The sequence below is a fragment of the Gossypium arboreum genome, chromosome 9 (assembly GCF_025698485.1).
Source record: "Gossypium arboreum isolate Shixiya-1 chromosome 9, ASM2569848v2, whole genome shotgun sequence".
Classification (NCBI taxonomy): Eukaryota; Viridiplantae; Streptophyta; class Magnoliopsida; order Malvales; family Malvaceae; genus Gossypium; species Gossypium arboreum.
Genome location: NC_069078.1, coordinates 79,060,122 through 79,085,908, shown reverse-complemented (window position 1 = coordinate 79,085,908; position 25,787 = coordinate 79,060,122). Strand labels below are relative to the sequence as shown.

The window sequence follows — 25,787 nt, the reverse complement described above, 5'->3', positions numbered from 1 at the left end:
TAGATCTTCGAATGCTATAAAACTCTCAAATATATTGAAATTTACAAATAACTTAAAAAAATCCAAATTTCGAAATAAATAACTAGTAAAATAATAAAACTAATTAAGCCTACAAATCGATCCAATATGGCTTAAACTCGAATTAAAAGTCCGAAACTTGTAATTGCTGTAATAATCTCATTCAGAAATTTTGCTCGTGTAGTATTTACTAAAACGTTCATAACTTGAGTTCTCGAACTTGAAATCAAGTGATTCAAGGTGCATTTTGAAGCTGAGAGATAGATCTTCGAATACTATGAAAGACATCTCAATCCATAAATACTTAGATCCCATCCAAAAAGTCGTCACAAGTCTACTGATTTTTAAAAATTAAAAATTGTCAACTTTGATAAATGAAATTTAATAAATTTTACGTCATGTGTGCATATATTAATTTCCTTTATTCACTCCTCTACGTCTTCCGTTGCTTCCTTGCTTCCCTCTTCTCTAACACCTCACGGCCCTGTTTTCCCCTCCCTTTGGCCCATCATTTGGTGCGAACATTAGTGCCTACGCCTCTTCCCCTCTAGCCAGTTCTCCATCGTTTTTCGACATGGAGTCTTTTTCAAAATAATAATAATTACTTTTTTAGTTGATGAAAACTGTGTTTCTTGAGTTCATGTGACTCGATTTTCTTGCATTTGAGATTATTCATTTTTGTCTACATTTTATTCGAAGGTTTTAACGATATATGAAGCTTCGATAGTTCCTTTGAGAAGAATAAGATCATCAGTATCAAATTGAAGACATCTGTTTGTGATGTTGGACTTGGTGGATTGTATTCGTTACTTTTGCGTTCTTACCGACATCTTGCTACGAAACGGTGGATGCGGGTCAAATGTTTTTTTTTCCGATATGACTTGAAAGTCAATGAAGCATTCATATTGTTTATTATGATACATAAAGATAAGTAAAAAATTTAGATTAAGAAAAAAAAAATAGTGGGAATAAAGGTAACCAAAGAAAAGACTGACCCACAGAGTCACTTCTAACATTCATGTAGAAAAAAGAAAAAGGAGAAGCTTCAGTAAGTTCTGTTTTGTCTTGTATTGGTTTCTTGTAAAAATGGTGAATGAAAATTTGGGTGCCCCCACTTTAATTTTTCAATCATGCTCAGTCCACAGTCTAAAGTATTCTCTGTTTCAATAATTCCAAACCCTTTTTTCAGCACCTTCACTTTTCGTGAAGTCGAAGTTTCCTATAAACTCCAACTTTGCCTCAATCAAAACTAGTTTTCTTTAGGTCTTTCAGCTCTAAAGCTCTAACAATATAGCAATTTCCCAACACTTGCGTATTGTTTTTTTCGTATACGGAAAATGATATTGTTTTGAATCAAAGAAGGCACATACAAACAAGTAACATGACTCATTAATGTCATAAAAATCATCATGTTTTTGTGCCTCTCGAGTTGGTCTGTGTTCAACACTTTTCAATAATCAAAGAAGAGGGTTAGGCTTAGGATCCCTTTAGTCACTCTGGGCACATGCACAAAAAGCTTTGGTTAGGTCATATTTTTTCCTTTTCCGTGGAAGGTTAGGTCAACTTTTGGTGAAGAATAAAATTTAGATCCGTTTGTATTAGTTAAAAGCTGTGTTTTACTGTACCAACTAATATTTGGTATAATACTAATTTCTAAAGATAGAATTTAGGTTTCAAACAATGAAAATGATATTGTTTTAAAAGAGAATCCGAACCATGACCATAAGTTATAAAACAAACATATTTTATTATAATGTTAATATTAAATTTACAAATATAAAAATAAAATATATTACACTTTCATAAGTATTAATCTCTATAAACGACAAAATGGGCTATTAAATGGATAAAATAATCTAATTTTTGCAATTTAAAAATACTATTTTATAATTCAAATTGAAAATTCAAGAGTTTGGTACTTTTATGATTTAGAAATCGACTTATTTTTTCATAAAGTAGTTTTGTTATTTTATGCATATATATATATATATATATATATATATCTTTTGATATTTCAATTTACTGAAACATTTCTCTCCAATAATAAACAAGCATTTAAATTCTTAAATTCTTGTTTTTTTTTTAAAAAACCTCCTTAAAATGCAACCACATTGCAAACAAAGTGGCTGAATAAAATGAAATTAAGAGAATGTAAATTTGGGTGTAATTTATATATTCTTTAAAAAATACAATTTAGAAGATATTAAATTAGATAAAATTATTTCTAAAAATCTAAAATGATTTAAATATCATTATATAAAAGTATTAAATTAGGTAAAATTATTAATAACACTTTGATTTCGGTAGACGTAGTACAACAGTTTTAGCTGGTAGAAGTAAACTAACATTCGTTAAAAAAAAAAAACCTAACATGTAATCCCTAAACTCAAAATATGGGTATGTGGACCAGTCCATTGAAAATTCCACCTTTATTCCCCCATACCCAATATTACACTTCTCAAAAGCCTAACAACAAAAACTAAACCCTTACAAAAATAAAATTTCCCTCTTTTCCACAACCTTCCTTCAAACCTCTCCAAGCCTTGAAACCCCCTCTGGTTCCAATTTTCCATAATAAAAACCTCGTCTTTCCTCACTTCCAAAGTGATTTTCTTTTTTTAATTTTTTTATTTGAAGTAATAGAATCAAACAGATAGAAATAATATATTATTTTGGGTTGGAAGCTACTATTACTGATTATCCTCATTAACATTTCTTGATGTCAAGCACCCATTTTTCATTAAGGTCAGTTATCTTCTGGGTTTCTCTCAATACCCCCAAATTTTCACTAAATTCTTACTTTTAATTTCTGGGTTTGGTTTTTTAGGTATGGTAAGTGGTAGTAACCATATTCAAAACCATAACCACCATGAAAATGGGGAGAAAAACCCAACTTTGGGAGGAGCTTCTAGGTCGTGGGGCACGACCGTTTCCGGTCAATCCGTTTCGACTAGCGGTAGTGTTGGCTCTCCCTCGAGCCGGAGCGAGCAAGCTATGGCTACACCAGCTAGTGAGAATACTTTCTTAAGATTGAACCATCTTGATATTCACGGAGATGATGCTGGATCTCAAGGTGCTGTTGGGTGAGTTTTTTTTTTTTTTAGAATACCGTTTTAGCTTGAATTTGTGATAATCCTGTTTAATGCTTGATTCACTTGTGGGTTTTCGAAGGAAGAGGGTGAGGGTTTACATACATTGAAGAAATCTCTTGAATTGTGCTTTCATGATATAAATTTGTAATTGTTCATGCTTGAATTTGGTAAACATTATGGCATTATGCTCCAATTCAACATTTTTTGTGGGCTAAATAGCAAAGATAGCTTGAATTGGTGAATGTTTTGATTATTAGCCTATGAGGTAGATGCTGGCATTTAGTTTGTCTATGGCGCTTTTCCTTTGATTACTAGCAAAATAATGCAGTTGTTGCCTGGTTGTACTATGTTATCGTAATGCTAGGGTATTATATGAATTTAACTGATTGCCAATTTCATTTGAAGTAGTAAAAAGAAGAAGAGAGGTCAACGTGCAGTTGCAGGTGATAAGAGTGGCAGAGGGCTCCGCCAATTTAGCATGAAAGGTTTTGTTTCCTCTTTTCCATTTTCCTTGCCTTCAAAAGTTTGTGATTTATGGTTTATAACAGATTGCATTAAAAGCTCTGTCAGATATTTTTCATATGAAAAATTTACTACATGTGCTTGTTCTACTACCATGGATATTGCAGATGAGTTAGCAGTTGCGGCTTTACTAACTGATTTCTTGTTTGAATTGTCTTTGCTTTTATCCAGTTTGTGAAAAGGTGGAAAGCAAGGGAAGAACCACATACAATGAGGTCAGGTGGTTTCAGAAAGTTATTCTTTCATTTATGTTTCTTGTTTCTGTTAAATTTATTAATGGTCATTGCTTAGTGCTTGTTGCTGTGTGTATATGATCTATCTATTTTGGCTAAATGATTTGAATTTTCCCTGAATTCATTCTTTCTGTGTTATATGATGCATGCAAAAGCTGAATATATATATATATATATATATTTTACTGCTTTAAGGGACTAGATATATGGATTGTTGGGTAACCTTGATCCAAATTAGTTGTGTGTTTGACTGTTTCTTCTTGTGGGTCAGTGTTTGCATGCCTTAACTTTTAATTGCGAGACTATCATATTAAGGTATAGAATATTTGCTATAATTGCTCCAAAATTACCCTCTATAACGTAATGTAAATATTTGATATATCATTGCAGAGTAGACCTGAAAAATTGATATCATGGTGATTTCCTTTTCATCATCCCATTTTTCTACTCTGATTGCTTACTAATCTACAGTGGCAAGTATATTTCATGATTAAGTGGTTTTGTTATTCTAAGCATCAATCAAGTTCCACTGTGGATACTTAGTTCTTGTGCCGTTTCAAACTTTCAAACAGTATGATACTGATTTTCTTTTGAAATTGATTTCATATAGTGATGTGATTGATAAATTCAAGTATTCCTTCTCATGCTAGCCAGCACTCGCTTGCTTGTGTATGAAGTTTTACCTTCCTTTTCTAGCATTTCAAAGGTTTGGAGAATTACTATTTTGTTTGCTTAAGGGAGCTGGAAGTTTCTTTGCTTCTCTCCTTGCTTGGCAACAGTCATTGGTTGCTCTATCGTTTACCTATTGATGGTTTATTTTATAAGCCCATGTCTTTATCTGAGAGTGAAAGTTACTCCAGGTGGCAGATGAACTTGTAGCTGAATTTGCTGATCCTGGCAATAGTGTAGCATCACCAGATCAGGTTTGCAATACTCTATTTATGTCAATATTATCTTCTTTGATGTCTAAGTTTCATTTTTTATCCTAAGAGTGAAATTAACGATGTTGATTCCCCTTTTTCTTTTAAACTCTCAGCAACAGTACGACGAGAAAAACATCCGCCGAAGGGTTTATGATGCTCTGAATGTTCTAATGGCAATGGATATTATATCTAAGGATAAAAAAGAAATACAGTGGAAGGGACTTCCTCGTACTAGTCTGAGTGATATTGAAGATTTAAAGGTGACAATACAGCTCCCAATTTTGTCTTTTTATGTCAAGTAGGCTTGATCTGCCATGACTATTATGGATCTAATATTGAGTTTAACAAGCTCTTCAAATGTAAAAACAGACTGAACGGCTTGGGCTGAGAAATAGGATTGATAAAAAGGCTGCCTATTTGCATGAATTGGAGGAACAGGTAAGCAAAACACATTTCAATTTTAACATGTTTGTAGAATTGCTTTCTGCATGCAATTAGGTTGAGAGTTTTCTTATTTTTCCTATTCATCAAGTTGTTGTATTTAGACAGAGAGCTGTTTGAGGACACCAAGTTTCACTTTGCCCCTTTGTTTGCTGGCATTTGGTCATGTGTTTGTTTTGCTTCTCAGTTTGTAGGTCTTCAGAATTTGATACAACGAAATGAGCAACTATACAGCTCAGGCAATGCTTCCGGTGGGGGAGTGGCTTTACCTTTCATCCTGGTGCAGGTTTATCATCCTCGTAAATCTCTCATTTTCTTAAGGAATGAAAAATAATATTTGTAACAGTGGGGTGTGGCTAATAGGCGATCGATGGAGCATGAATGTGCTCAACAGATGCAAAGTATGTTTTTATAGTTATTTGGAATCTTTCATAAATCCTGAGGTTTCTTAATTTCTACTCTCTTGTCATTTTGAAATTGTAGACACGCCCTCATGCAACTGTTGAGGTAGAAATATCGGAAGATATGCAGCTGGTGCATTTTGACTTTAATAGGTAAAGTTTTTACGCTATAATCATAACTTAGCAACATTCAGCAGGATTTGTGGGTATTTTGAGTGATTTCTTCTAGAATAGGATAAGTATTTGACTCATGTTTTGATGATAAATCATGGAATGCCTAAGAGAGAGAAAGTAGGGGCTAGTCTAGGTATAGGGGTAAATTCTGTAGTCGATGGCAGCCTTCGCTTGACAAGCAAGTGAAGAGTGACCAAATGCTAAAATTATCTTTTGATTCTTCACTTACCTTGTTTTTGTTTCATTTTCATATTATTGGTTTTCTGTTTTACAGCACTCCCTTTGAGCTCCACGATGACAATTATGTTTTGAAGGCCATGAAATTCTGCGAGAGACCACAGACCGATGAAATGGCACACAATTTTTCTGCAGATGGTGAAGGTTCTAGCATGTCTGCAATGTACCAGCAACAGATCCTTGCTCCCCCAAGGACAAGCACACCAGGTAGGCCTCCTACATCCCCGCCTCTGCCGGGAATATTGAAAGCTCGAGTTAAGCATGAACATTAATAGTTGAGTTTCATGACAATTGCCGAGAGACAATCTATTTGTACATTGTGTAAAGTAAATTGCCAGAAGCGTGCCCTGTAAGATGAGCCTCACCTCATAATATGTTACCCCACATTAAGCCTGAGGCTTTTGGAGGGTGTCTTTCTATTTCCTGGCAAGTCGTCAGCTTTTACATCAACATAATTTGCTCATGTATTTGTTTTATTCTATTTCCCCCACTGTAGTAGAAATTAGCTTTATTTGTATTAGACGGTAGAGATTGTTGGCTGCTGCATAAAGAATTATATAGAATGAACTAGTTTTTAAAATCTCTTTTTTCCCTATTATTTTGTTGTGAACTTGAAATGCTAAATTCAGAACTTGCTAATTTGGTCCATGAATTCTAGTAATAGTAAATGTTTCTTAAATGAGTAGTAGTATTTCAATTTAAAATTTGTTAAATGTAATTATTTTGAATTTTGGGATTCGAACTGAAGTTGGATTTAAGCCTTGTTACTAGTTAATGACATGCAATTTCCCTTCTTTGTTGAGGACCTGGGTTCACTCACTTTAAGCTTGGTAGTTGACCAAGATTTGATGTTGGAGTGGCATATCCTTCGTTTGGTAAGTACTCGGTTTAGTTCGGTTTTCAATTAACTAATTAAAAAGTTGCAATTAACCACCAAGTGCTGGATGTGAAAGCACATTACATTTTCAAGGGAAGATATAAGTTTGAATCTTGGAGATGACATTATTGGGAGAGTTAGTTATAAATCTTAAACATAAATAGTAAAACGAAAGGGAATTTTATTTTTTTATTTAATTGATGAGTACTTTTTAATTTTTATAATGTAAAATTAAATATTTTATATTCAAAATAGTGAACGAACTATAATTTTAAAAATAATTAAAAACTAATGAACTGAACTGAACCAAACTAATAGAATTTAGTTCTTATTTTTTATATTCGGTTTAGTTTTGTGTTTTAAAAACTAGAATGCTGCATTATTGTTGCTCCAAAAGCAATAGGAATCCAATGATTTAAAACTCTAAAATATAAAGCAGCCCAAGTCAGAAGCAAAGGTGGGTGAGTGGTAACATGGTGGAGAAGCGGCATCTCTAATAATTGGCTTATTTACTTCAGCCTACGCATCAAAGAATTAAGTGTTGGGGAGCAACAAAGCCTAAACGCTGCTGTTATAGCCAAGAATTCATTTCATTAATTATTCACTGGTATAGTTGAAAATCAAAAGAAATTAGAGGTTTTAATTATTGTAACAGCTATGCTATGCCAAAATTACTGCTCCCCTTGGCCTCTGAGTAGGCATTGCCTTCTAGTTACAATAATAAAACCAGAAACTGCTTTAGATTCTTCACAAGACTCGTATCATTGTTTAAGTTTTATTTATGATGAGCAGGATTCGTATAACATTACTTCGGTTTATACTAATGAGGCGCAAAATGCAAATTATACTTTAGATGTTCTAATGAGGCATTGGGTGCTAGATATATTAGTGTCTATGTATCCGCCTTGAGTCCGTGTTCAGTTAATAGGAATTATAAACATATGTCTTGCTAAATGACATTCGATATTAAATGCTAATAGCAAATTGTGTATTTTGTGTATAAATGTTAAAATGACAAAAGGTACCATGTGAAAGATGATGCAAACCAATTAAAATGAGCATTGAGGGCCAATATGGGTATAAAACAAAGCAATGGATTCGAGTTGGAGAGGAGAAAAGAAATGTACTTGATGATATATTATGACACATATGTAGTGTTAGATGGTGATTAATGTAATTATATGTTCAAATATGACATGCCAAATGAAATGTGGTATGAGATTATGTACATGAGAAATGAAATGAAAACTTGATACTAAATGATATAACTTATTTCTATTTGAATTATTGATTCAAATCATTTTAGCATCATTGAGCACTATTATTCAGCGTATGGTTTGTTTATTTTCGTGTGCAAGTACCATAAAATTTAAAGTCATAATTTAAAGTCATAAAGTGATTGGCAACATTCAAATTTAATCCTCTCGACTCAATAAGTTTATACAAGTTGATATTTGGTATATTATGATGAAAAAGGGTTACACTTTGAAGATGACCAAATGTGTTGGATGACAAATATGTATGAATATCTAGTAGATTAACGTTTACTTGCCACTAGGCCATGTTATACTTGTTATTGATCTGTTTCTTGCTTGACAAGTAAATTAATGTGTTATGTGCTTGAGATTATATGTTGACAAGTGCTTGATATGTCAAGGATGGTATAATGGCATTTGAACTAATGCCTAAGTTGTATTGCTATTGAGTTATTGGGTTACGAAGATTATTTGATACTTGTACTTGACAAATTGGAGATGAATGATGTAAAACATAGGGAAAATTGCTTTCAAGGTCGTGACACTCCTCTATCAGTGTCGTGACATCAAGCTTCTGTTTTCACAGAGGTCATGACGTACCCCTGCTAAAGTTGTGACATTAGCTTTTTGTCTTCAAGGTGACGACTCTCCTTGGTTGAAGTTGCGACATTATTCTTCTGTCCTTAGTGTTGTGACATGAATCCTTAATGTCGCAATCCTTAATGTTGCAACATTACCCCTACATTTTGAAAAACTTTATAAGTCTTAGAAATCTATTTGTTTGAATGAATCGTTGATTAGATATTTAAACGAAATCATAATTGTTTCAACAACAAATGTGGCATCTCACATTTTAAATTTGATGACTAGGTCGGATATATGATGTTACAAGTTAGCTGCAGAAATTAAAACTAACAATTAACGAAGGAAGTAAAAAAAATAGTTCTCAAGAAAAGAATGAAATAATTCTTTGAAAATCTTAACTAATATTTTTAAAATCAAGTTCCCACTTCAACTAGCCATTTTTTAAAATATATAGTAGGCATAAAAATTTAAAGAGAAACAATGCTAAAAAACAAGGACATGACTAACTAAATTTAGAAAATAAATCAGAAACCAAATCAATTTTGAATCATATTTTCAACATGAGTTCGTTCATTTGGGCTATATATGAGAATATCATCAATATATACTATAGTGCACTGTCCATAATAAGCAGTGATCATGGCCTTTCGAAACAATGATGCGGTTGTCTTCAAGCCGAAATACATCACTGTCCACTGAAAGTGCTGGTTGGGTATACAAAACCCTATATTGGGTCTTTCTACTGGATCTATTCTCAATTGCCAAAACCCAACTTTAAGGTCAATTTTGGAAAAAAAACTTTGGCCTTAGCTAGACTGGAGAATAACGATTTTCTATTGGGTGAAGGGAACTTGTCATCTTGAAGAAAATGATTGTGTAGCTGGTAGTTGATTACCAATATGAGCTTCCCTCTTGCTTGCTCTACTCTCTTGTTGACATAAAAGGCCTTACATGACCATTGAGAATTGGAAGGTTCAATTAACCTTTGTTGTTGTTCCTTGCATTCTTGTTCTGCAGGATTTTGATGTTCAGGGTTCATTCCCGTGTGATTGAATGTGAATATGAGCATGTCACATCTTTAAGTTCTGGATAATCTGCTGGATTCTCTCTGACTGTATGATAAACAACTTAAGAATTGGTACAAATGGCTTGAACATCTCTTTAAATCTGACCCCATCAGGTAGGATTCTTGGATGTTGGGCTTTAGTGTAAAGATCAAAGCCTACAACAATATCCTTTCATAAAAGCTTGGATCCAAATACTGTCGTCTTCACGAAGCACTCTGGAAAAATTGGATGGTAATTGTTCTGCTAATCAAGCGGGTGATAAACGGTTGATTTGCAGCTGAATTGAAGATTTTGGTGTGGGGCTTCCACCATTATGCTCGAAGAATTTTTGGATTCATAATGATCTATGGCAGTGATAGGTTTGTTGTATTTGTCCAAGTAGATGGTAACGGAGATATGATGAATTGGTACCATTGATGAAATACTTGGACAATTTTTTCTTCGGATTTTAAACTAAAGCATATAAATTCTTTCAAACGAACACTAGTGTTATTAGAACTTTTTTTCTGAATTTTTTGACATATACACATTTAATAGGTAATATAGACACATCTCTCAAATAGACATAACTATTAAATAAATATTACTTGAATAGTTATAATTTTTTTTTTTTGTTAAAAATCAAGTGATATAACTCTTCGCATTTAAGAGATATAATTGATCACTATAAATAGTCTGAACTCTTGATTTAATTAAAAGTTTACTTTTTAATTTGTAGCTATTAGAACATTTTATATATTTACAGCACGTTTGGTTGGAGGGAATGGAATAGCCATTCCCTCCTTATTCTTGGATGAACAGCTATGGCATAGTTTGGTTCACCGTTTTCTTCATTCGGCGAATGGCTATTCCTTTATTATTCGTCTAATTTACCGAATCATCATTCGGCGAAAGGAGTTAAGAATAGCCCATTCAACGATGGATGTAATAGCAAAAATTTTCCCTCAGACGATTTTATCCTGTGTTTCTTCACCCCTCGACCGTCAATTCGGTCGTTGTTGTAAAAGTGCTGCTCCCTCGATTCCGTCACTGCGAACCGTAGATTTATCTCCGACTCGTTCCCCACCTCCGCAGCCTCCTTTCCTTTGTGAGAACTCTGTAAGTTCAACTTCTTCCCCTTCTTGTTTTATAATTTCAATTATGTTTGTATTATTGGTTCCGTTTTTCCTCTTTCCTTTCGATTTTTTTCAATTATTATTGAGAAATCTAGTTCAGTAATTATTTTTCCATAATTTTCTTGAATTTTGAAGAAAAATGGAATTTTTTAGTTCTTGTGATCTTGAATTTTTTTTTCAACTATCACTATCGCGTCTTATCTTTGTTCATTGTTGTCATGATCACAAGGGTCTTATGGCTGTGTTTTCTTCTTTTCTTCTGCAGAGCTATTATTATAGGTCTCTTGAAGTTCTTCTTGGGTATCAGTATCCTTTTGACATGGATTTATAGCATTAATTCATTTCTATCACTTGATCTTGCTTACCGCTTTTGTCTTTTGGTGGATCATGGTGTTGTTTCTTTCCTTGTAGTATCTCTTCTCATCTTCAATGACTTGCTGAACTGTAACTTTGGTGGAATGAACATCAGCAGAACTTATTTGACATAACCAATCCTCAGGTTTTAAATGAACCTTTGGAGTTCAGGTTATTTATCATGTGAATCATCAGGGCTTATGTTCATTATGGGTGCGAAAATTTATCCTGACCTTTTATATAGTTCTGAATTTGTTGAAGGTGTTCTCTGTTGATATAACAACTTACTACTGCAATTTTTGTTTCCTTAATGAGATCTTTTTTTCTTTCATCTTAACCTGTTTCAGGGTTTGTATCTGTTGTTTGATCTATTATAAGTATAACATAAGGTAGGAAGGGCATAAAATACCAAACATTAAACCTCAAGTAGATTGTTGAAAATGTTGGTTTAGGCTTGTCTGCCTTTGTCATTGTTTTACCGTTGATGGACTGGAAAGAAACGAGATAAAGGTAGGTTTGCACTCATTGTAATATCTCAGATTATCTTTAAGGTATTTAACTCTTTTTTCCTGGATGATATGGAACTCTATCTAAATTGGCAAAATAACTTATTTGCTTGAGTATCTGCATCTAAATTGGCAAAATAACTTATTTGCTTGAGTATATTTGCTTGAGTATCTGCAGTATAACTAAGATCTTTCTATTTCTATGTGAAGTTGATATCTTTCAAATAATGATATAGAATATTTGGTCTTATTTTCTATCGCTGTTTTCTTTAACAAGTTGCAACCTATATAACTTTTTATTTATCACATCTTTTAGTCTTTGGAAGTAATATTAGAAAACACTCACTCTAAGAGGTGTTCTGTGGTTGCGATTTGTTATTATCTTTGATGATTTAGTACATTGACTTTGATTTCAATGTCTTCTGTTATGATTGTTTTAGTTTGAACCTTGATCCTTGTTCAGATATACAACAGATATTGACATGTGCTCCTTTGGTCGCATAGTTGCGAACTCTTTTTAGGGTGCCGTTATTCCTGTGTGCTTGAATTTGATCTTCTAAGGCGAATGATTGAAATACTTGGGTATGCCTCTTCTTTGGTGGATGAATTTTGGCTAATAATTTCACGCTATTCTAGGCATCAGTTTCTTTAATTGATTTAGGAATAGATATTTTTTTGGTAGGTTTGATAGGAGGATAATCAAGTCTCTCTCTCTCTCTGAGTGTGAGTCCCCTTGGGGTTCTAAGATTGACCACCGTGATCACATTAAACAATTTGGTTCAGCAATTATTTTTCCATAATTTTCTTGAATTTTGAAGAAAATGGAATTTTTTAGTTGCAAAGACTGCAATCTGTGGATAGGGTTAGAAATTGTAGATTTTGGTATTGGGACCTTTTCATTAACCAACTGGTTAAATTCGGATGATAGAACTGGTATGTTTGTATTATTGGTGTTTCTTGCCATGGATACAATCTTGGTTTTTGTCTTGTGACATCTTTGTTTTCCTTATACAGGTAAAGACTACGTGTCTCGATTTCAAATGGGAAATGGTGCTTTTTTGGAGCTAGTTATATCCGGTAAATTGTATGAAGCCATATTATATTTGTTGAATTGAGCAGAGATGAAGAACTTAGCGAATAGACAAGTTATTGGATTTTTAGTACCTAGAAAATTGACTTTTATGCTTAGATCCAAGATAACATGGATCTATGCAATCGCTATGGTTTGTCTTCCTTGTCATTGTTTCTATTAAAATATGCACTGGTAAATTTGTTCCTAAATATGCCATTAAGGTCTATTTGGTATGAACAAAAGAGCTGGAAGTAGCTTTAAAAAAGAAAGAAAGGTCTCTTGATTCTCTCAAGCATTTTAATAAACTCATGCTGGATTAAATACAGTGATTATTGATATTCTGTTGTGACATCCAGTCCATGTCCTCCAGTGAATTAACCACATTCTTTATGCATATCTACGGAGCACAATGAAACAGCAACAATAATTGGTCAATATTATCCTTCTCTAAGCTTTTTTAATGCCTTGTCTGCATCTTTGTTTTTGTTAGCTTTGTTTAATGTCTATTTTCCATAGAGAAGAAATTAGATTCTCTTTTCTTGCATCATCTGACACTGCTTTATTTGGTTGGTGATTTGAACAATTTGGCATGGATTTGCGTGTTGCATTGATGCAAATGTTGAATAGGACAGAGTAGGAAATGCAAAATTGGATCAATTCCTTTTATTGAAACATATAAAATTACATAAACAAGACTGGTGTATCGAATCGGCTACCTGTCCAAGAAAGAAAATGGCTTTTTGTCAGGTCGTAAGAGGTGTACTTTTTCTTTATTTTGCATTCTTTTGTTTTGTTTTCCAAGTATTCGTTTCGGGTACTTTAGAAGCTTGCTATAGATTTTTCACTCTTGTTAAAGAATACAGGAGATGCTCATTTTGCTATACTGTTTGCAGGTATTCCTAGAATGTGATTTCCTTATCTGTTCATAATTTGCAGAATTTATGAAGTTGAACCCGAAAAATCGGAAACTTGCAAGAGGTTGTGAAAGATGGGAGCATTCAGTTCAAAAAATCAGCAGATAAGTTCTTAAAATCGAATTTTAGGTTTCATGATGGGATCATATTGAACTGGGAAATGTAATCGCTTGAGCATTTGTATTATTTGGGACAGCTTCTGCACAGTTTTGTTATGGCTGAAATTTGCTATTATTTGGCATCACTTCATGTATCTGTTCTTTTGTCAAGCCTAATAGAAGTTTTTGGTCAGGTGACACTGCAAACTTCTTGTTATCATGTTATTATAAAGGATAAAATAAAATATAAAAATATGTTTTCTATTAAAATTGACTATTAAAATAAAATGTTATTAGAGGATTATCATAGCGTATGTTAAACTTATTTTTTATATTGGCGATTGTGACATAAGAGAATAGGTGAGAGGTTAGATTAAAGCAAATATATTAGGCATTGAAATATTCATAATAATAATTTTATATTAAAATTATTATTAAAAATTATATTAATAATGTTATTAAATTATATATTATTTTATTAAATTATATTTAATAATAATTATGTTAAAATATGATTAAATTATTTATTTTTATTTTTATTAAAAAATATTTAACAATAATCTTATTAAAATTTAATAACAATAATCATCTATCAACAAAAATTCTGTTAAGGGTATTTTGGTCATTTTAGCCTTTTTTCTTATTCTATTACAACATCATTCCATTCAACCAAACACAAGAATTCTATTACAGCTCTACTCTATTCCATTCAACCAAACAGTTGAATTATTGATTACAGCTCTATTCCATTACAGCTCTATTCAATTACAACCCTATTCCATTACAGTGAACCAAACGTAACGTTAGTGTTTCAAGCGGTTAAATTTAGAAATTGAACAATTAACAAGCTCCATTTCTTTGAAAGATAACGAGAACAACATGCACATTAGAGCCTGTCTGTTGGTTTGTCTACAGTCTTGAAGGTTTTGGTTGGTGCATAAAAGGCCGTTGGCTTGAGTTCCCTCCATACTCTCATGCTGCCGGAATATGATGGTGGAGACTGGATAGTTAATATTTTTCACATGTTGGGCTGCCACATCTTGTCTTCAAGTACATTTGTTGGATGGAAATGAAACGTGTAAGCTTCAAGCCCTCTTTCCTTCCTAGTGGAGCATTATCTGAATTCTGTCTTTTGCCCTCCAGTGTAGGAAGTATAGCACTTTTAAATCATGGGCTTGCCTCCAAATAAGACTAGACATCAAAGCCCCGCCTCTTCTATTAGGCCTAACCTTAGCAAAAATTTGTTTTCATATGAAGTAATTAGTGAGGTTGAAGGGCATATAATCAGTCTGATTTATGGTCTCTGTTGAGTCCATGGTTGAGGCCTGACCTGACTAACTGACTCATTTGGCGTCTCCTGTTTGTAATCATCCTAACCTACCATAGGGTAGTTGAGTAGTGTTTTAAACATATGAATATGTTTGAGATAAACCGTGTCTCTTTTTCTTGTTTTTAGTCATTACCATTTCCAAAGTAGACAAAGCAACAAGTGTTGCAGTTCAGTACTTTGCTTTGCAGTGTGTCATCTTCCAATATACCCCCAATTTTCCCAAAAGTTAGACAAAGCACTCAGGCAGGCTCAGCACTTGAAAACCTCAATCCTTTGTCAAAAAGCCACATTCCACAGCAAAAGGCCCCATCGGTGGATCTGTGGCCATTGGCCACTAACATCCTTGTATGTTTTCTTTAGCAAACAAAAGAGATTAGGTTGACGGCTCCACAACGCTCTCATAGTATCACATGAGAGATGCAGACACCATCATCTCTGTGTCATTTTCCCTTTCTTTTTTACCCTCTCACGCTTGTCCACTTACTTAGGCTGAAGCATGGCTTTCATAATCCTATCATATCCATTCCCCCTTTTGGGTCTTTGTCAATTTCTTCCTTTTCACTTTCGCTTCTCTCTTAAGTTGCTATCTCTTCCTTAAAAATGGATTCATTGCACATGTATAAACCACCATGTGAGCTTCACACTCCATTATTTTTGTTCCACATTTGGGTCTCTCAGTAATATTCCCCATAATATCTTCAAACAATAATTTTTACATAACACAGTTAAGAACCAGGATAGGATGAATTCCCTAATTGCCATGCATTCCACTATCTTAAAGAAGCAACACCAATTCCAACAATTACAATTGGATCAAGTAACTATAACTTTCATTATCATTTCGTTGGAAATATTCATGTAGATTCAAGATGTAAGGTTAAAATCACAAAAAAGAAAAATAAAGATAATGCACATATATTATATTATATTAAAACATTAAATCCAGAATAAACAGCCCAAAAAAATGTTAGGGGTATATGGGATATACTCCTTTTCTACTATAGTTCTAGAAGTTCACTAGGCTTCTCTCTCATTGTCATCTTTTGGTTTAGCTGAAGAACTTGAGCCGGATGTAATTCCAACAACTTGGCTATGTGTAAACCTTTGTAATTGTATCATGCGGGCATAACACCCATCAGGATAATTTTTAAGTAAATATGAATGGGATCCTTGCTCTGCAACTTTCCCATCATCTATCACTGCAATGACATGAGCATTCCGAATTGTCGACAACCTATGAGCAACCACTATTGTAGTTTTCCCAGAGCAGGCACGGTCTAGAGCCTCTTGGACCGATCTCTCAGACTCGGCATCAAGGGCACTTGTTGCCTCATCAAGCAGCATAAGCTCTGCCTTCCTCACAAGAGCCCTTGCAATGGCAATTCTTTGTTTTTGGCCTCCGGAAAGTTGAACTCCTCTCTCCCCGACAAACGTTTTGTAACCTTCGGGAAGTGAAGATATGAACTTGTGGGCATTGGCTAGGGTACCTGCCTCAATGATTTCAGCCTCAGCAGCTGACTCATGTCCATAGGCAATGTTTTCATAAATGGTGGAAGCAAAGAGGCATGGCTCTTGTGGAACAATTGCTATGTGTTTTCTCAAGGATTTGAGGTTGTACTTCCGGATGTCCTTTCCATCAATCATAACACGGCCAGATGAGGGCTCATAGAATCTCTGAATAAGTGCAATGACCGAGCTCTTACCACATCCACTCGGACCGACAAGGGCAAGAGTTTTTCCAGCTCGGGCACGAAGATTAAGGTCACGGAAGATTGGGACATCAGGACGCGAGGGATAAGAAAAGTCAATATGCTTTAGTTCAACTTCTCCCCGAAGGCGGTCTGGAACTTGTGTGGCATCAGGGTCATCAGGCTCTATCTCAGTTTTACGGTCAAGAAGATCAAAGACCGACCGCATGGCTCGACCTCCCTTGACGAAGTCAGGAGCCAGGGTCAATGTTTCAGCTGCACCATTGGCGGAAACCATGAGAACCATAAAGACTCGGATTGTCTTTGAAAAATCAGAGATCCCATGCTTCACAAGCCAGGAAGCATACCAAAGACCAAGAGCATAAGAAGCATATAGTGAAAACTGAGCTACACCAAATCCACTTCCCGCAATTTGACCCTTCCAGAAGCAGCGCCTCAATGGAGTTTGAAGGCTTGAAGAGAATAGGCCAACAATTTTGTTCTCTGAATTGAAGGCAGCAACAGTTCTTACATTGGCAATAGCCTCCCCAGCTAGTTGCGTAGCCTTGGCATGAGCAGCTTCTAAATCTCCTGAGAAACCTTTCATAAACATTTTCTGTTGAAAATCCAACAAATATAATTAATAACTTGATATCATCTGAAATTGTGTAGTTGTGGATCATATTTAGCCCAAGAAGCAGATAGAAGTTAGTTTTAGCATACAATTCAAACAACCATAAAACTATCACATGCTAACAATGGTTTCGACATAACTTATATCAACTGTCAGCAAGCATTCTTCGATGACAGCATGCATGTGCAAGGGATTAATTTTAGAAACAAACCTGCAAAACAGTTGCTGCTACAACCACAGGGAAGACTGCAATTAGGACAAGGGCAAGGCGCCACTGCAAAACAAAGCCGGCAGTGCAGGCAACTAACATGAGAGCCGTGTTCTGCACAATCACTGAAATGCGATCTCCTATAGCTGATCTGACATTGTTGGCATCAAGAGCCAGCCTTGCAGAAATCCTAGCACTCTCATTTTCCTCTTGATCAAACCATGCCATTTCGTTTTTCAGCACAGCTGTCAGCATCTTCTCTCTCACACGTTTTGTGAGGTTTTCTCCCACAATATCCCAAAAGGAATGCTGCAGTGTGTTAAAGAGAAGAGCAGCGGACGAAAGTCCAATTAATAAATAGCAGTATTTCCCAATTTCTCTTCTCATGTAAGCGTGGTCCGGGTTGTAGTAGACACTGAGAACAGCACTTAGCACATATGCAAAGAAAGCACTGAGGGATCCGCAGACAACAGAGCCTATAGAACCAACTAAAGCATAAACCCATTCAGGAGAATTCATTTTGGCAAGGCGCCAAAAGGAACTAGCTTGCTCCTTGAAGGCAAGCTTTTCCATTCGGTAATTAGGGTGTGAGGCCTCAAGGGAAAGACTAAAGTCAGAAGTAGAGAAGTCAGAAAGCCTTCGTGAATATGGTGATCGGCCATATGATGAATTCCGGGCTATAATTGGAGAGCTTACTGAGTTCCTGGCACTAGAAGGCCTGCAGATGAACCATTATAACAGATGTCAAATTAAAATGTAGCTCTTTAGGTTTAAAAATGTAAACAGCTTTCCCAGATATACAAATACATGCAGAATTGTGGAAGATACCTTGCACTACTTTTTCGAGCATTGTTAAGGGCAGTTTCGTGTGCCATTTCTTGCATTCGGATGAGCTTGGCATAGGCACCATTTTCTCCTTTGGCAATGAGTTCATCATGTGTTCCAATTTCAGAAACACTTCCCTGCTGGAGCACAGCTACAAGATCAGCCTTGCGAATAGTGGAAAGGCGATGGGCAATTACAAGAGTTGTCCTCCCAATCATGAAACGATCAAGAGCCTCTTGAACCAACTTTTCTGACTCGGAATCTAGAGCACTAGTTGCTTCATCCAAGAGTAGGATTGCCGGGTTTTTCAACATTGCCCTGGCTATAGCAATTCTCTGCTTCTGCCCACCTGAGAGTTGAAGTCCTCTCTCCCCAACCTGCCATTTCCAAATTATTAATACCAATTGGTTTATGCTTTCATGTAGAGTTTTTCCTATGTTTGTACTTTATTTTTCTTTTTATCACAAGTTAGAATATTAAAAGAAATGAAAGCATTGAAATTTTTTTCAGCCCGCAGCCCGAACTAGATTTCTTTGCAACATGCTAACAGTGGCATGCGCATAAACTTAAACAAATCATAGTGTCACAATTATTTTATGTTAATTAAAATGATTGGAGGGAAAAAATCTCCTCATTTAATTCCATGTCTTCTATTTTTTCTCTAAAAAGTTCCTTTTTTTTTTTTGCCATAATTTGTAACTTTAAACCAATCATAAAAGGTTCATAAATTATTTATTTATGAAGCCTTCCTTGTATATTTTATTTTCCTATATCCCATTTTCTTTTCTCTCTGATTGGTCATCTCGCTTCTATGTAATTTGGTCTTATTCTTGCACATGCATTGCTGACTGAACCATGTTACCTTCTGATAAATGCATGCATATTCAAAGACTTCCCTTATTTGACCTTATAATATTGTATAAACTAAAAACTTGTTAGTTTCTCTTTGTTAACCAAGTGAAACAACTATAAGGCATTAAAAATCAAACGAAATAAGATCCCCTATGGTCAAGATCCATAATTATATTTTACCTTCCTTAGTGCCTACTTTACTCATTCCCTCACCTTCTCCAACTGCCATAAAGTCAACACCCCAACTGGTATATAATTATACAATTATGGTTCAGCATTTATGGCAACAACAGTCATAACATTAATTTCACCTTATAATCTTATAGTTTTATGTGTTTAAGAAGGACATCAGGCCAGAAATTGCCAACCGTTTAATGTTATGACAAGTGTTGCAGATGGTAGATACTAGTGGTGAAGTTGCAATTATTAAAACCCACTTAAAAATGAACCATCTGAGATTAGCTAACCTGAGTGTCAAAGCCATCAGGAAGCTTTACTATGAATGAATGTGCATTGGCCACTCTGGCAGCTTCTTCGATCTCAATTTGGTTAGCATCAGGTCTACCCAAAAGAATATTTTCTTTAATGGTGGTGGCAAAGAGAGCAGGCTCTTGGCTCACAAGTCCTATTTGTTGCCTCAACCATCTGAGCTTTAATGTCTTTATATCGTGCCCATCTAACAGCACTTCTCCTGCACAAGTACATTAATAATTGAGATTTCACACCCTACAAACAAATCTCCATAAAATACATACCCGCATAGAATAAATGAACTCTAACAGCAGAAATAACTTCAGTAGGCATAAAAACATTAATAGTAACATTTACTTCAAGTGAGAAAATATTGAATGTTGTTGGTTATAGAGGTTGAAATTTTAACATTATAGATTACCTGAGGAGGGATCGTAGAATCTCTCAATAAGGGAGACAACGGTACTTTTACCCGAACCACTGCTTCCTACCAAAGCTATGGTTTTGCCGGCAGGAACAGTTAGGGAGAAATTGTTAAGGATCCTTACATCTGGCCTTGATGGATATGCAAAATCCACATTTTTCAGTTCAACTAGACCAGTAACAGACTCCAACTCCAAACCTGACTCACTATTCCTATCGATCCCGGGTTTGTTATCAATTATACGGAAGATTTTCGCTGCCGCAACTTTGGCCTTCACAAATGCGGACATGCTTGGTGCAGATTGCCCCAAACCCCTGATAATTTAAAGAGATATTTTTTAGCAAACAAAATACTTAACTACAGCAATGAAATGGAGAAAATAGAGTACTCACAATCCACCAATCATAACAGCAAACATAGTGGCAATGGCAAGTCCTCCATTGGTGTAATGATGCCTAACCAGATAACCTCCGTACCAAAGAAGAAGAGCATAACAACAAAAGACGACAAAGTAAGTTGCCCCTAATCCCATTCCCTTTGCAAATCCAGTTTTGTAACCAATCTTTTGTGCAACCTTTAATGCTGAGGAGTAGGCTTGTAATGCTCTTGATTCACCAACAAAAGCCAACACAACTCGAATTTGGACCACTGTCTGCAATTTAGCTCATCTTTAGCAAGTACCCAGATGAGAAAACAGAGGAAAATCTGGAAATAAAATGGTTTCTATATCTTTGTCCCATAGATTGAAACTCAAAATTTCACACCCTTTTTACCTGTTCCACAATATTCCCTCCTTGTGATAAAGCTTCTTGGCTTTTTGTAGAGAGCTTGGCCAATGTGGTGGTATGGATTGCTCCAATCACAGCAATGAGAGGAACCACTGCGAGTGTGACCAAAGCCAATTGCCATACTGCTGTAAAACCCACCACAAAACCAGACACAAAGGTTGCCATGTAGTGAATGAAATTGCCCAACTGCACAAAACAAACCAAAAAGAAAAAGAAAAAAAAAAGTTTAATTTGAAACCAAAAGGGAAGAAAAGGAAGTATATTGAAGACTATATTTCAATTTATTACCTTCTCGCTAATGGCATCCTGGACCATCACTGCATCAGTGTTGATGGCAAACACAACATCAGAAGTTCTAACCTCAGTGTCAAAGTATTGAATATCCTGGTCCAGAGCTGCTTCTAAGTACTTGATCCTCATCTTTGTGGTTTGCCTCTCTCCAGTCCACATCCAACACGATATTTCTGCACATAATTTTCAAGCTCTTCTCTCAGCCATTATTACCGCAACAAAACAACCCAGAGAATTGAAATAGAACAAGAAGAAGAAGAAAGTTTGTCTTGTCTATGGTTTAACTAACCTGCCCACGAAGATGCCCAAATTGCAGCACCCACCACAAGGAAGTAAAATGCATACTACAAATCAGGAAAAAGAAAAAGTTGAATACTTGTTTTTGTGAAAATCCTTTAGCTTAACAAAAGAAAAATGGAAATTTGGTTTTTAAAAAAAAGTATTAACCTTTAAAACTTCTTGCATCATCTTGTCCATGTTATTAGCATTAGAACCAAAAGAATTGACAAGATCGGCAAAGAAACGAAGGAATATAGGCAAAGAACAGCCGTGTACGAGAGCTCCAAGTGACCCAATTCCCATCAACACATAATCCAAACCATCAGCAAATCTAAACAGTTCACCAAAACCAACTGAAGGAACATCCCCTGGCTTCTCCCCACTACCATTATTACTCCCTTCTTTTTTCGTCTCAGATGAAGAAGAAGCCGCTGAAGTTTCCATTTCTCTTCTCTCCCCTCCTGCACTTCCCTGAGCTTCAGCTGGACTTTGCTGTTGAGTTTTGTTTGTTAAGTGTGTAGGAGTTAGAGTTGGGGTGGAAGGATTGGTTTTAAAAGGGTCAGAAGGTGAAGCAGACACAAGTTCAAGGCCTTGCATTTCGGACCATTTCCATTGCTCTATCGTCTTTACCTCCTCCAAATCTTGTGACATTTGCAAATTTCTAAGCCTTATGAAGAACTTAATAAAAACACCCCCACCCCGCCCCCCAAAGACTCTCTCTTCTTTTATTATCTTCCCACTATTTATCTGGCTTTTCAATTCATTGTTTCTCACTAATTAACCACCCACTTTTTTCTTGATAATCGTTTGTTTCTTTCTCAGTTTTTACTCAAATGTTTTGCTGTTGTTTTTAGGATCAACTATTAGCGGTTAAATGGGCTTTTTCTTTTATGTGCTTTGCTTCAGTTTGCTTGCAGTGTAAAAAACATGGAAAGTGACACAAGATGCAAAACAGGGATTTTCCACCCGACAAAACCATACTGTGTGAATACTTAAGAGATGGGATTTTGACCGAAACAGCTTCAAAACTGTTTGCGGAAGAGAAGAAAAAAAGAAACAAATCCCAAATAACAATCTCTCAATCTTAAGACTGTATATGTTTATTACTACTTTATTGTTTTTTTAAAATCCCAACAATTAGTATGAAAAGGTTGGTTTCCAATCCCCTTTAAAATATATGCACCTTCTTGTGTGATTGCCTATCAATTCCCCATTGATTCCGCTGTCCTTTCTCTAACCATACGTTTAAAACACAGCCATTTCACATTGTCACATATGCACCCAAACACTCCTTTTTGTCCATGATTAAACATAAAATAATGATGATGTATGGAAAAGGGTAACTTGAAAATGAATTTTTTTGGCTACTTATCCTGCTAAAGTGAATGAAAGGGAGATTAAATGTGAGTATTAATAATTAAGTGCAATAATACTAATTTGTCCACTAAGCAAGGCTTATTATGATATTACAAGGCATCATAGATCTTATTAATTAAGGAATAAGGAGTAATTTCATAGTTTAATCTTGTCTTTTTCTTTTATAAAAAAAAAAAAAAGAGATTTTAAATTGTTTAGGTATACTTAACCTGACATGGATACACTTAATTCAAATCTAATTGGAAAGAAGTCATAAATGTTACATATTCAACGTATAGACTTAAAATTTAGTATGCTAACATATTAATCCTTTTAAATAAGGTTGATTAAAGAATTGGTTCTCAAATCTTGATTTTTGTTTTTAACCTTAGATATAAAGATGAAACCTAGTACCGATCCTCGCCTAAAATATTATGGGTAAAAAGTTAGAATTAGAGTTATAGCTAAGCTTCTGAAGCTAAACAACTAGGCTTCTTTTGTCCTTAACCTTCAAACATTCTAATCAAAAAATAAAGCAAGTAAAATCCCAACTTGAACTTTAACAATTATTTTGTCAGATCCAACCACTAAGATCTCATCAATTTCCTACCATTAATTCTTGTCCCTAGAAAGGAAAAAACAGAGATGAGAATTTCATGTGCAGAAATACACATTACACATGTATTAGTACCAATGTATTATATTTTTTATATATCCAATTCAAATTCTTCAAAAAACAAAAAACAAAGAATACGATTCCACCCAGAAAAAAAAAATTGTCAGGAAATCATTAACAAATCTGGGGATTCCCTCTAAAATTTGGTTCTTTATAGAAAATGACAGCAAATGTACCAATATTTTAAAAAAGCTACCATTTTCTTCTGGAATTATAGCCATTTTGATATTTGAGTCAGAGTACTTTCACCTGCCAACGTCACAGTATTATTTGAATTTGGATTAGTTAAAAATTATTTTCTAAAATCAATTACTGACTTAAAATTTCTATTCTAATCCGACATACCGTACCTCATGTTTCCAAAGGTATTTTTATGGATGGCTTAAAATAGATAAAATTTTATAAATGATTTCTCTATTATGTGTTTGCGGCACATTTAACCATTTTATTATGATTTTATATTTTAGTATTTTACTTATATTTTTTAAAATTATAATAACAAGGTAAATTTTGAACAACTAATGCGATTAATGCGATTCGAATCTATGAACACTCTTGATTATCTTGGAGTTCTTCTTTTCATCTTATTGAAGTATGCAAAAAAATGATATAATTATATAAAGATATCAAGATATATATAATGTTGCCTAATGAAATTGATAGAAAATTTAACCTTAGAATTAAAATTAATCAAATTATAATAGACACGCTAAAAATAGAATGGAGATCAACCTTAAAATACAATAAAGTTATAAGACGGAAATAACTCCCTAAGCTGTATTTTTATAGAAAAAAAAAAAAGAGTGGGTTTTGATATCTTTCTCTCTTTCCACGCTTATCGTACTGGGTTTAGCTTTTAACTTATTCCTCTGCAAAACTTGTTTGGCAAAGTGATGTTGTTGTGTTGTGGCCATTTGTCGACTTCTCTTGCTTCAAATGGGCTGATTAGTCAAATTTGTACTGTCCTATTTCTTATCTCTTTCCAGTTGAGCCTTGTTTTTGTGTTGGAAAATAGAATAAAGGAGGAAAACAAATAAAAGGAGAAAAACTTTGAGAGAAATGACAAACTTTATATTTTGTTTGGTTGATATACCATCAATCAAGATTTTCAGATAGTATTATAGATTGTAGTAAAAAGAATTAATGATATACATAAATGTCATATTTGTTATACTTTTAATCTGTTTGTGGAATGTAGATTTTAAAAATAATCAAGTGCCCTTAACTGATATTTTGAATGAGTTAGTATTTTTAAATTAATATTATGTTTTTTCTCCCAAGTAACTTTAAAAATTGATATATGTCTCTTTTTATAAATATATTTTTTTTTTAATATTTTACTATACTCAGCACTTGTCAAGCCCTTGATCCTGTTTGTAAAATCTAAAAATTTCATTGACTATGTACCATTTGTCTTGCTTATCTACTTTTTTATTTTTTTTTAAATGAGAAATTATTTAGTACACTGCTAATATAATTTTTGGACTCCACAAGCAAGTTCAAGAATTGAAAATTATTCATTAATTTATTGATGATGTGTGTTAATATGATTTGCAAAGAATGTATAAATTTATACAACTATGCAATTTCTTCATTGTTTTCTTTTTCTTCAGCTGAGGAAAATATATTCAGTAAATACTTGAAGAATACATCACCAGAATCGGAGGTAGATGGAGAAACTAACACTACCCAACCGCCCAATATTACAGATAATAAGGTGAAAGCGGTTTGGATAATAATTTTCTGTTTTATTAAATTTTATTTGGATTGTAATTAAGTATATTCAGTTTGATCTATAGATGAAATTGTAATAATTAAATCAAAATTTCAATTCTTATGATATAAAATAAACATTTTGATTATGAATTAGCAAAACATCGTTTAAAGTAGTAAAAATTAAAAAAAGATGAATGAAATTTAATTTTGGGAGTAAAAAGTAACCAAAAAAAAAAAGGATTCCAAGTGTCAAGGAAAGAGACATGTTTTGGTATGGTGAATTGGACAAATATAATTTTAATTTGTGAAAAATGAAGTAAAAATGAGGGGCTTTGGACCCCAGACAAGAACATGAATTGAGAGA

General features: G+C 34.3%; 2 protein-coding genes across 3 annotated transcripts; one reads left to right on the top strand and one right to left on the bottom strand.

Annotated features, from left to right (window-relative positions):
- Positions 1-2,396: 2,396 nt before the first annotated feature.
- Positions 2,397-6,621, top strand: LOC108450023 (transcription factor-like protein DPB). 2 transcript variants are annotated; one of them, XM_017747447.2, is made up of 10 exons: positions 2,397-2,763; positions 2,846-3,101; positions 3,516-3,595; positions 3,804-3,847; positions 4,726-4,788; positions 4,902-5,048; positions 5,158-5,226; positions 5,417-5,515; positions 5,713-5,783; positions 6,079-6,621. In XM_017747447.2, the coding sequence occupies exons 2-10, from the start codon at positions 2,848-2,850 to the stop codon at positions 6,311-6,313; spliced, it is 1,062 nt and encodes a 353-aa protein (XP_017602936.1). In that variant the 5' UTR covers positions 2,397-2,763; positions 2,846-2,847; the 3' UTR covers positions 6,314-6,621. The 2 variants fall into 2 exon arrangements, with proteins under 2 accessions (XP_017602936.1, XP_017602938.1); XM_017747449.2 differs by having other exon boundaries at positions 2,447-2,763; positions 3,519-3,595.
- Positions 6,622-16,023: 9,402 nt separating this feature from the next.
- On the bottom strand, positions 16,024-22,845 carry LOC108453275 (ABC transporter B family member 1). Its single transcript, XM_017751284.2, has 10 exons — positions 21,844-22,845; positions 21,686-21,740; positions 21,394-21,569; positions 21,091-21,291; positions 20,710-20,969; positions 20,315-20,631; positions 19,890-20,113; positions 18,574-18,947; positions 17,749-18,463; positions 16,024-17,519 (listed from the first exon to the last, which is right to left on the bottom strand). Exons 1-10 carry the CDS (start codon positions 22,324-22,326, stop codon positions 16,233-16,235), a joined length of 4,092 nt encoding a protein of 1,363 aa, XP_017606773.1. The 5' UTR covers positions 22,327-22,845; the 3' UTR covers positions 16,024-16,232.
- Between the last annotated feature and the right edge of the window lie 2,942 nt (positions 22,846-25,787).